The 12,494-nt window shown below is 41.0% G+C and overlaps 1 protein-coding gene across 6 annotated transcripts in view; it reads right to left on the bottom strand.

Moving 5' to 3' along the window:
• Window positions 1-306: 306 nt before the first annotated feature.
• The window catches only part of NRK (Nik related kinase), a 408,966-nt gene continuing 396,778 nt past the window's right edge, over window positions 307-12,494 (bottom strand). For all 6 annotated transcript variants that reach the window (XM_056540621.1, XM_056540624.1, XM_056540622.1 and 3 more), the window contains 2 exons: window positions 10,971-11,110; window positions 307-2,249 (listed from right to left, as the gene is read on the bottom strand). In XM_056540621.1, coding sequence (XP_056396596.1) covers window positions 2,166-2,249; window positions 10,971-11,110 — 224 coding nt within the window. In that variant the 3' untranslated portion in view covers window positions 307-2,165. The remainder of the gene's footprint in view (window positions 2,250-10,970; window positions 11,111-12,494) is intronic.

Below are 12,494 nucleotides of genomic sequence, written 5' to 3'. Positions count from 1 at the left end.
ATAGGAGCGGCGTGCGTAGCGACATGATGACGGCGACGTGATGACGGCGACGGAGAGCGTGGATCCCGGGGAAGAAGAAGTCCGGAGCGTCGGGGACACCCCGGGGGCGCGGCGACCGTGATGGAGCGACATCCAGGGCAGCGGTGACGGGTCCGGAGCAGCGGGGACACGTGAGTATTACCTCCTATCCAGTGGTCTTCAACCTGCAGACCTCCAGATGTTGCAAAACTACAACTCCCAGCATGCCCGGACAGCCAACGGCTGTCCGGGCATGCTGGGAGTTGTAGTTTTGCAACATCTGGAGGTCCGCAGGTTGAAGATCACTGTTGGGTGCAGAATCTTTTTTTATCTAGATTTTGCACCTTTAAACTTGCGTCTTATATGCCGGTGCGTCCTATAGGGTGAAAAATACGGTATGTCCGGCAACCGTCTCAGTTTAATCTCGCCACAACTGATGCCAAAAGTACACCAGTTGTCATCAATTGATTAGGAGCCGGCGGCCATTATTTTGTGCATGCCGATAGGGGAACACAGCAAGATGTGTTCCCCTGTCCAGCATCCATGCATTGTGTTCCACCATCCTGTCCAACTTGAGATGCCGGATGAATGTGAATTGTCCTATTTCAATGAAAGACAGCTCTGCGGAAGGAGCCTTTAGGTTCTGCTCTGGCGACAATAGGAGAAATATAAGGGATCAACAGGAAGATAATCTGTATTCCTCAAGAATTTGGGAGCAGAATATATATAAACTATGAAAACATAAACTGTCTGATTTGTCCATAACATCCAATCACAGTTCAGTTTTCAGTTTACCGGAGCTGATAAAGATATGAAAGCTGAGCTGTGATTGGTTGTTATGGGCAAAACCAGTCAGTTTATATTTTACAGTTTTCATTATTACCCCTAGTGTGTAAAATACGATATCCTGCTTACTTTTATCATTTATTTCTAGGCTTATCATTCCTTCTAAAGGGCACCTGTCATAGGTTTTATGCTGCATAAAACTGGGTCAGGCAGCACAATCCAGGTAAATAGTAATTAGGAAAGGTACCGGCGGTTTCTCTATGCTATGCAAGCGTTCAGTGACACCTCTCTTTCTATATGTGTATTGGGGAGAAATGCTTCTGGGGAGACAGAGGGCAGCTGCCTGGACCCATGCTAGAGTATCAGAGTAAATCCTAGCATTCCCGAATTGGGCAGATTTTACCAGTTTTATGCTACCTGTGGTTTGGGCAGCATAAAACTGTTGCCAGGGTCCCTTTAAAGAATGTTAGGCGGTGTCTACATCATACTCTGTTCTCGGAAAGCACCCGTCAAATATATGTACAGAGCATAGCCACAGGCCTCCACTGCCATGACAAAAGAAATGGATTCTTTGGGAAGGTGGCTTACTCTGACGTACTTTTGTTTTGTAACACTGTGGCTGATTGTTGATGTATGCCAGTGTGGGGGGAACAAGAATATGGTGGGGAATATTCCTGATGTATTCCTTTGACATAAACCAGAAGTGTGATGTAGACCGAGCTCTAATTGTATCATTGGTATTCAAGGAGCCAGTGGCTAGAAGGCCAATTGTGGGAAAGTCTATTTAAGATCTATTCTGATTAAAATTGCCCTACAAGGGTAGAGATATAATAGAATACTTCCAGCAGATAGCCAAGTGTTTTCACCTTCCGGCTTATTGGGCATTTCAGAAAATTTGGAAAAATAGCTTTATCCTACTATTACTGTCAAACTATAATACATTGCTATGAAGATCTGACTTATAAGACAGTTAAAATGATATTGTACCAGTATGGTGCTTGTATAATGCTTGTTTTCTCAAGTATAGACAGAAATCTATCTTACCCTAAATTAATCTATATGTCTTCTGCTACATTAACTCTACCACCCCCAGCTTTGCCAGTAGCTAGCAAGAGAACGATTTCTTCAATAACATGAAAATTACGTGTGCAAAATTCATCCTGCAAAAAGTAGATGTAACTTCATATATACTACATATTCATTCTCAGTCATTCTCAAACTCTTCTATCTCTTCTTATTGCATACTTATACGTCCTTGTGCAGCTCCTCTGTGCCTTCGTTGGTTTATAGTGCACACTTGTAGGAGGCTTGTCTCGCAGCCACCATTTTGGTTTTCAGTCCACAAGATTCTTGACCCCCGATTACCAATTAAAGAGAACACTTTGTCCAAGGGTCATAAAGTAAATCTGGCTGCCACCACTAGATTGTACGGAAGCAAAAAATACCTGAAATAGAAATTATGTAGATTTACAATCAGGGTAAAAAAAATTAAGATTACCTGTATCAGTGTTTCCCAACCTATTTCAGCTCAGGCGCACCTTGGAATTTTTTTTCCATTACTAGCCCCTCCTTTTATGCAGTTTTATGCTTCTAGGTAGGACTCCCCTGTAGGTAGTTTTCCCACTGTAGATATTTTGCTCTTTATATGTAGGACCACTCTTTAGTTTGCCATTGTATGTAGGACCTCCTGTAGGTAGTTTGGTCCCTGTAGGTAGGACCCCACATGTATGTAGGACACCCTGTAGGTATTTTGCCCGCTGTATATAGGACCGATGGCACTTCTTCATATACTGTACCATCTGTGGCCTTGTTCTCTATAAAAATAACTCCCCGTTATCTTGTGACCATAAGCTTCCCCATCCATAAGAAGGCTTCTTATGGAGGAGCATGTGATGATACATATTAATATGCTTCCTCCATAGAATTACACAGAGCTCAATCAAGAAGAGCAGATGCAGTGGGGAGGCAGAGTGACTTGTATTGTCTCATCTGAGGGAGTGGAAAGCCATCAGCACACAGGTACGAAAAATGATGATCTTTATTATATCAAGATGTTAAAGTTCCTATCGATCATGGCATTGAGTGAGTTACATGGCTAGGATCAGAGTTATCTCCACTACCAGCCACTGAAAACAGGTATCAGCTGCAGTTAACTGCTGGCACGTACTGTATCAAGCATGTTCAGCTTATGGCAGCTGCATAATACATTTCCCTGAGACTTGCACCTAGTAGTAAATCCAAATAGAGAAAAACCCTACAGCAATAGTAAATTTGGGCCAGTATTTAAAGAGGTATTCAGGCTTTATACATCTTATCCCCTATCCAAAGGATAGGGGATAAGATGTATGATCGTAGGGGTCCCGCTACTGGGGACCCCCGCGATCTCGGTGCATCCCCCGGCATTCTGTGGAAGGATGTGTTGTCATGGTCATGCACCGTAGTGACGTCATGCCACGCTCCTTCATTCATGTCTATGGGAGACATGAATAGACATGAATGGAGGGGCGTAGCGTGATGTCATTAGGGGGTGTGGTTGTGACATCAAGTTCCAGTCTCTGAGGCAACGCCCAGCACAGAATGCCGGGGGCTGCACCAAAATTGCGGGGGTCCCCAGCAGCGGGACCCCTGTGATCATACATCTTATCCCCTATCCTTTGGATAGGGGATAAGATGTATAAAGCCGGAATACCCCTTTAAATACTGGCCCAAATTTACTATTGTTGTAGGATTTTTCTCTATTTGGATTTACTACTAGGTGCAAGTAGGGGATATGATGTATAAAGCCGGAATACCCCTTTAAGATGTGGCTCAAGCACAGTTTTGAAGAGAAGGGGCTTGAAGGGGCTCATGCGCTCTCTCAGCTAAAAGCTATTCTTCCTGAACCCCCACACACAGGCATGCGTGGCTTAGTACAAAAGGGATGGGTGTTGAAATTTAACATGCCAATGTCTCATTAGTTACAGATCCCAAACAAATCATAGCCATTTTGGCGGACTTTTCAACCGACCTCTAAGTGGTCCTCTACTCCTTCTTTCAGACTCTCTATCTGTTTGCTTGTCTTTTCATGCATTCTGTATGTCTATTTGCCTGTTTCCAGCAGCATTTCTATTGAAGAAACTTATGGAAAGTGGACTTATATGACTTCTGTACAGTCTAATGTACCGTATTTGTAAATCTTGTTATATTTCAATAAAACATCTACTCAAATATAAAATGTCTGAGCTTTAAATAGACTGGGTCTGGATGGAGAAAAATTTCACGCTGTTTGAGAAGTGTCTCTGACAGTTTTCCCCTCAAGAAATACATTTTCATAAAGAGTTCAAAGCAATAGAGAAAATAACCCTGGGTCGGTCAGACTGCTGCCATTAACGTCCAACCCCTGTCCAGTTTATTAGATGTGTCCCTGTCACATGCAGTGCTTCTCAGAGACTAGAACATGGGAGAATGATCGAATGACAGTAGAGTTCATATGGTGACAGCGATATTAGCTTATCTTATTTATTAGCCAAATCCGGTTTGTGATTCCCAAGGTGTGAAGTGAATGGCAAGTAAATCATCCAAATAGTCCAATTACAGGCAATCAAATCCTAATTCCTAAAATATAGAGCTGGATGGATTATTCATGCTGACATCAACACATTCTGTAATGCTTTGGAGAAATACATATTTTACAGTCATCGTAAAACTTTATACTTTTATTCTCCATTTTTATTTGTAGGATATAATAAAGTTTCGTCTGTAGAACTCATCATTGTGTAGACTTTCATATTTACATTCACAATGATTCCTTTGTATAAGGTTTGGAGCTTCTATAGACAGTGTTGTTCAATCTGTGTCTCTACAGCTGTTGCAAAACTACAAGTCCCAGCTATCCCTGACACCCATGACACATGCCCTGCTTTAGACAGTCATACTTCCATGCTACACCACTAGGGGCAGGTAACTGTATATGAATTTGTTTTTCTAGTACTGAACCCACTGTGTGCCCTGCCATTCTTTATTATTATATTGCTATGACTCTGGGTAAGGACGTAAAGAAAGCAGGATTACTGAATTGTAATTTGCTTCATCCCAGCTCAGCTGCATCCATATATTTCTTTACTGCAGCTGGGTCATGTGACCTCCAGAAAAAATAAATAAAGACACCAAAAAATGACATGCTGTAATGTGTAGGCAGGACGTCAGTCTTTCCTGTGTGGCCGACTTTCTGTGAACTACAGGATTACAGCATTACTTATCAGATACATTCTGACAGCACTCTGCCCTCCCCTTCCCACCCAGCTTCATCTTCATGTCACTCTAAGCACAAATTGCTGCTCAAGAGATCATTGTTGACCTATCTAATCGACCGAAAATGCAAAATTGTTGTGCCTATTTACTAGGTAGTCGGGAGTCAGCACCGTGAGGATCAGCATTTAATAGCCTATTCTGAGAATAGGTCATCAACCATATTAGCCCTGAAAATCCCCTTTAATGCTATTTCTTGGGTAGTATAATTGAGATGGTTAATTTATTTTACTTTATCTTACTTTAGTCTGCTATTCTGTTATACAAAATAAAGATATATATGTTTTTTTTTGTTTTTTTTGTTCAACCACTATTACTTTTGCAGGATAAGTTGTAGTTTTCATTGGCACCATGTTGTATCTTTGGGAGCGGTAGCAAAATGAAAAATTATTTTGATGTGGTATATAAAAAATATATATATTCATTTTATTCTACCAGTCATAATGATTATTGGGATATTGTCTAATTTAACTTGTTATGGAGGCTGTTCCCTTTGTAAAAAAAAAAAAAAAAATGTGCTGCAGTTGTGATTGACAGTGGCATCCAGGAGATTAAAGGGGTAATCCACTGGAAAACATTCTTTTTAAATCAACTGGTGTCAGAAAGTTTAACAGATTTGTACATTACTTCTGTAAAAAAAAAATCTTAATCCTTCCAGTAGTTATCAGCTGCTGTATGATCTACAGGAAGTTCTTTTCTTTTTGAATTTCCTTTCTGCCTGACCACAGTGCTCTCTGCTGACACCTCTGTCCATTTTAGGCGTTCTATGGGGATTTGCTCCTACTCTGGACAGTTCCTAAAATGGACAGAGGTGTCAGCAGAGAGAACTGTGGTCAGGCAGAAAGGAAATTCAAAAAGAAAATAACTTCCTGTGGATCATTCAGCAGCTGATAAGTACTGGAATGATTAAGATTTTTTAATAGAAGTAATTTATAAATCTGTTTAACTTTCTGGCACCAGTTCTTTTAAAAATTTTTTTTTTTTCCCACCAAAGTACCCCTTTCAACATCCGAAATTGGAGTTCTCCAATCCTGGCGCTTCTGGCCTAATAATAATGTTTTTTTTGTAGTAGTACAGGGCGGTGCAGGAAGGGCTACAGAAATGTTCATGCAGCTTTAACCCATTGAGAACCAGGCCATTTTTCATTTTTGTTTTTTCCACCTCCCCTTCTAAAAAGCATAGCGCTTTTCCACCTACAGGCCCATATGAGGTCTTTTTTCTGCAACAAAAATTTTACTTTGTAATGACATCAATAATTTCACCTCAAAATCTATGGCAAAACAAAATAAAAATATATTTGTTGGAAAAAATTGAAAACAAAACACAATTATGTAATTTTTTGGGGCTTCCGATTCCAAGCAGTGCACCTTATCTTTATTCTGTAGGTCCATACAATTAAAATGATACCGAACTTAAATAGGTTTTATTTTGTTTTACTTATAACTTAAATGATAACCTTTTTATATGAAAATTATCATGTTTAACCCCTTAAGGACCAGGCCAATTTTCACTGTAGGACCAGAGCGTTTTTTGACCACTGTCACTTTAAGCATTAATAACTCTGGGATGCTTTTACTTTTCATTCTGATTCCGAGATAGTTTTTTCGTTACATATTCTACTTTATGTTAGTGGTAAAAATGTTGTCGATACTTCCAAAATACTTTTGAAAATTCCAAAATTTTATGAAAAAATTAAAAATTTTGCATTTTTCTAAATTTGAAGCTCTCTGCTTATAAGGAAAATAGACATTCCAAATAAATTATATTTTGATTCACAAATACAATATGTCTACTTTATGTTTGCATCATAAAGTTGCCATGTTTTTACTTTTGGAAGACATCAGAGGGCTTCAAATTTCAGCAGCAATTTTCCAATTTTTCACAAAATTTTCTAAATCGGAATTTTTCATGGACCAGTTCAGATTTAAAGTGGATTTGAAGGGCTTTCATATTAGAAATACCCCATAAATTAACCCATTATAAAAACTGCACCCCTCAAAGTATTCAAAATGACATTCAGTAAGTGTGTTTACCCTTTAGGTGTTTCACAGGAATACCAGCAAAGTGAAGGAGAAAATTCCAAACCTCCATTTTTTACACTCGCATGTTCTTGTAGACCCAGTTTTTGAATTTTTACAAGGGGTAAAAGGAGAAAAATCCTCTCAAAATGTGTAACCCAATTTCTCTCGAGTAAGAAAATACCTTATATGTGTATGTCAAGTGTTCGACGGGCGCAGTAGAGGGCTCAGAAGAGAAGAAGCGACAATGGTATTTTAGAAAGTGAGTTTTTCTGAAATGGTTTTTGGGGGGCATGACACATTTACGAAGCCCCTATGGAGCAAATGAAAATGCGTTTTTCATTTTCACGGACCACTGTTCCAAAAATCTGTCAGACACCAGTGGGGCGTATATGCTCACTGTACCCCTTATTACATTACATGAGGGGTGTAGTTTCCAAAATGGGGTCACATGTGGGGGGGGGGTCCATTGTTCTGGCACTATGGGGGCTTTGTAAACACACGTGGCCTCCAATTCCGGACAAATTTTCTCTCCAAAAGCCCAATGGCGCTCCTTCTCTTCTCAGCATTGTAATGTGCCAGGAGAGCACTTTACATCCACATATGGGGTATGTGAAAATGAAAAATTTAGGGTAACACCAGCATTTTAGAGAATTGTTTTTTTATTTTTTTTATTTTCCCATCCAACTTTAATGAAAATTCTTCAAACACCTGTTTAAGGCTCACTATACCCCTTGTTACATTCCGTGATGGGTGTAGTTTCCAAAATGGGGTCACATGTGGGTATTTATTTTTTTCCGTTTATGTCAGAACCGCTGTAAAATCAGCCCCCCCTGTGCAAATCACCAATTTAGGCCTCAAATGTACATAGTGCGCTCTCACTCCTGAGCCTTGTTGTGCGCCCGCAGAGGGTATATAAGAGAAATTGCATTACAAATTTTGGGGGTTTATTTTTCCTTTTACCACTTGTGAAAATAAAGTATGGGGCAACACCAACATGTTAGTGTAAAATGTTTTATTTTTTTTACACTAACTGGCTGGTGTAGCCCCCAACTTTTCCTTTTCATATGGAGTAAAAGGAGAAAAAGCCCCCAAAATTTGTAGTGCAATTTCTCCTGAGTACGGAAATACCCCATATGTGGCCGTAAACTGTTTCCTTGAAATACCACAGGGCTCTGAAGTGAGAGAGCTCCATGCGCATTTGAGGACTAAATTAGGGATTGCATAGGGGTGGACACAGGGGTATTCTACGCCAATGATTCCCAAACAAGGTGCCTCCTGCTGTTGTTAAACTTCCAGCATGCCTGGACAGTCAGTGGCTGCCTGGAAATGCTGCGAGTTGTTGTTTTGCAACAGCTGGAGGCTGTGTTTTGGAAACACTGCCGTACAGTGTAAGGGGGTGTATATGTAGTGTTTTACCCTTTAGAATGTGTTAGTGCAGTGTAGTGTTTTTAGGGTACATTCACACAGGCGGAGGTTTATAGTGAGTTTCCCGCTAGGAGTTTGCGCTGTGGCGAAAAATTTGCCGCAGGTCAAACTTTAAGCAGGAGACTTACTGTAAACCCGCCCTGCTTTTTCAAAACTACAACTCCCAGCATGTACTGACAGATCGTGCATGCTGGGAGTTGTATTTTTGCAACGGCTGGAGGAACACTGGTTGGAAAACCTTCAGTTAGGTTCTGCTACCTAACTCAGTATTTTCCAACCAGTGTGCCTCCAGCTGTTGCAAAACTACAACTCCCAGCATGTACTGATCGCCGAAGGGCATGCTAGGAGATGTAGTTATGCAACAGCTGGAGGTACGTAACTACAACTCCAAGCATGCCGAGACAGCTGTTTGCTGTTTGGGCATGCTGGGATTTGCAGTTTTGCAACATCTGGAGGTCTACAGTTTAGAGACCACTGCACAGTGATCTCCAAACTGTGGCCCTCCAGATGTTGCAAAACTACAAATCCCAGCATGCCCAGACAGCAGACTGCTGTGTGGGCATGCTAGGAGTTGTAGTTTTGCTAGATCTAGAGGGCCAAAGTTTAGAGACCACTGCACAGTGATCTCCAAACGGTGGCCCTCCAGCTGTTGCAAAACTACAAATCCCAGCATGCCCAAACAGCAAACAGCTGTCTGGGCATGCTGGGAGTTGTAGTTTTGCAACATCTGGAGGGCTACAGTTTAGAGACCACTGTATAGTGGTCTCAAACTGTAGCCCTCCAGATGTTGCTAGGCAACTCACCGGCTTCTGTAGGATCCAGGGAGCCGTATCGCTGTTCTCTTCTGCCGCCAATCGCCACCCGCTGCCGCCGCCGATGGGTGGGTGGACTTCGGCGCCCATCCTCGTCGGTTTCCCTGTTCTGCCCAGCCTACTGTGGGTGGGCAGAACAGGGAAACCGAAAGTTAACCCCCCATCCCCGTTCTGCTATTGGTTCTCGCTTCTTGACGACCAATAGCAGGGATAGGAGGAGTGGCACCCCTGCCTCCTCACTCCTATCCCTTCAGGGGGATCGTGGGTGTCTTGGAAAACCCCGATCCCCCTTATTTTCCAGGTCACCGGAGACCCGTATGACCCGAAATCGCCGCAAATCGCTGGTATGCATTCACCGGCGATTTGCGACGATCGCTGACATGGGAGGGTTTGATGACCCCCCTGGGGATTTGCACGGGGTGCCTGCTGATAGATATTAGCAGTCACCCCGGTCCGTACATCCTTGGCCCTAACTACCAGGTAGCTAGGATGTACGTGTAAGGGGTAAGGTTAAAAATGTTCTCTTCTGACCCATATAACTTTATTATTTTCCTGTATGGGGGATGTATGAGGGCTCATTTGTTGCACCGTGATCTGTAGTTTTTATCGGTACCGTTTTTGTTATGGGACTTTTTGATTGCTTTTTACACATTATTTAGGGTATACAAAGTGACCAAAAATATGTAATTTTGGACAGTTTTTTTTTAACGTATACGCTATTGACCGCAAAATTAAAGTAACATGATATTTTCATAGTTTGGGCATTTATTCAAGCGGTGATACCACATATGTTTATGTTTAATTTTGTTTCCTTTTTTTTAATGGGAAAAGGGGGTGGAGATTCAAACTTTTATTAGGGAAGGGGTTAAATCACTTTTATTAACTTTTTAAAAACTTTTTTTTACACTATTTTATAGGGGACTATTACATGCAATCTTCATATTGCATACACTGTTCAATGCTATGCCATAGCATAGCATTGGTCAGTGTTATCGGTGCTCTATTGCTCCAGCCTGCCATGGCTAACTGGAGCTGTGTATTACCGATTGGACGGCAAGGAAGCAGGTAAGGGTCCACCCACCATCCTCTCAGCTGATCAGTTTCACTTTATATTTTAGACGCCGCAATCAACTTTGATCACAGCGTCTAAGGGGTTAATGCCGGGTTTCGGTGATGTCTGGCATTAGCCCCGGGTCCCGGCAGCATATAGCCACTGGGAACCCCCCACTTTGACCCGCGCTTAGCTCTTAAGGGAGAATCATAGATGGTGAGTAGGACAATGGCATACAGGTACGCCAATCGTCCTTAAGAGGTTAACAAAAAAGATTTAACCAAAAAATATCTAAACTAGAATTAAAAGAAAAAGAAGCCCTTTAAGGATAAATCTAGTTGTGAGAGCAATCAATGGAAGAATTAATATTAAGCTATCGGTTTTCTAGAACTCTGAATATTTTCAATATTTTTTTCACCTGATATAATTATCTCCTCTGCTGTATGTCTTCTAAGAAAATGTGCTATATAAATCTTCTGACTAACAACCAGGCAGCGAGTACTTATGAGCACCATATATTTCCTTTATTTAGCACATAAATAGTTCATATCATTCATATATATGATTTACCTTGTCGTTTCTTTCACACAAAAATTTTAACTTCTGAGCTTTCTTGTGCATGAATACTCCTTCTAGATTCCCCGTTTCTCCAGAACGCAGCTCAATGGCCTTCTCACCCCAGCCCATAATTTGATTGGACTGAAGATATGCTGGAAATGAATGAAAAATATTCATTTGGTTCATTTTAAAGATAAGGCTGACACATTTCCTTCGTTACAAACTACATTGACATAATTTTTTTAAAAGGATGTAAAGACAAAAAAAGATTTCCTTAGGAAATTAAACAAAATATAATATGTAGGATAGTTTATTAGGTACTGTGCCAGCATTAGTTTCTAGCTTTTTCTTTGAAAACTGCTGTGGTGTCACGGTACAGAACATGTTTCTGTACAGTCCTAAAGTCCCCTCGGGTAGAGTCCTACAAGTCCACAGGGCTCTCCTGCAGGGTCCCCCCTAAGTCATCATATGGTCCAGCCCCCCTGATATATAAGGGGCTTTAGTCTCTATTCTCACTCTCTTATCTCCTGGACATTAAAGAAAGCACAAGTCCTGTACAAGTCAAGTCCAGCATATCTAGGCCAAAGCCTATAACCCTGCATCCACATCAAATCTTAGAGTACAAGACAAGTCTCTACTGTCCCTACCAAAGTCATAACAGTAGTATAGTGGCCTACATCATCATTATTACTGCAACTACAAGTCCAAGCAAGACTGTGTCCCTGTCATCTCTGTGGAAGTTGGCTATTTGTAAAGACTGTTATACTGCCTTCTTCAGTTAAGTTCCAGTTGCATCAAAACCCTGCTTTGGACTCTCATTTACTATATGCCGTTTTGGGTTGGTTGTCGGCAGTACCCTACACCATACAACCACATTTTAATAGAACTCCTATATAAAAATATGTTGTTAAATAAAGTTATTTTACTACTTTTCTGAGGGCTTTCATGCTTTTCTTCTCCTTCTGATCAAACTGTCTGCTCTATTGTCTGAACTGCCTCACTAACTGTATAGTGTACATAATGTAATCCAGCTCTTTCTCCCTTCCACTACACCTAGACTATAACCCCACCCACTACATTCACAAGAGCCTATCATATAGTGGGAGAGAGGAAGAGTTGGCTGAATTTCAAGTTAGATTGTAAATACTCAAACGTAGAATTAATGGGTGGTTCTACATAAACCACTGTAGACTCAGAAATATCATCCAGCATGAAAATGACAATAAAGGAGAGAAGTCCTCCGGATGTGCCTAAAATATAACTTTGACTTCAAATATTAATGCCAATGGCGGTATTTATATTGGCGTTATAAATATATTGTATTTTATCAGTGATAGTGCTGCTAGAAGACTGGCTGGGCTCAGCCACTTCTTGGACAACAGCACATCAAGCATCTCTTTATTTTGCCACCGGCAACACTAATACCATACACCTATTAGAATTTAATATTTTAATATTTGAAGTAAAAGTTATATTTTAAGCTAGATTGTAAAGCAGGAACAAAAGGTCCATTACAGAAGGTGCATGACAAGAAGT

The sequence above is a fragment of the Hyla sarda genome, chromosome 9 (genome assembly GCF_029499605.1).
Source record: "Hyla sarda isolate aHylSar1 chromosome 9, aHylSar1.hap1, whole genome shotgun sequence".
Taxonomy (NCBI): domain Eukaryota; kingdom Metazoa; phylum Chordata; class Amphibia; order Anura; family Hylidae; genus Hyla; species Hyla sarda.
Note: the sequence above shows the minus strand (reverse complement) of the source record. Positions and strands in the feature narration are given on the sequence as shown.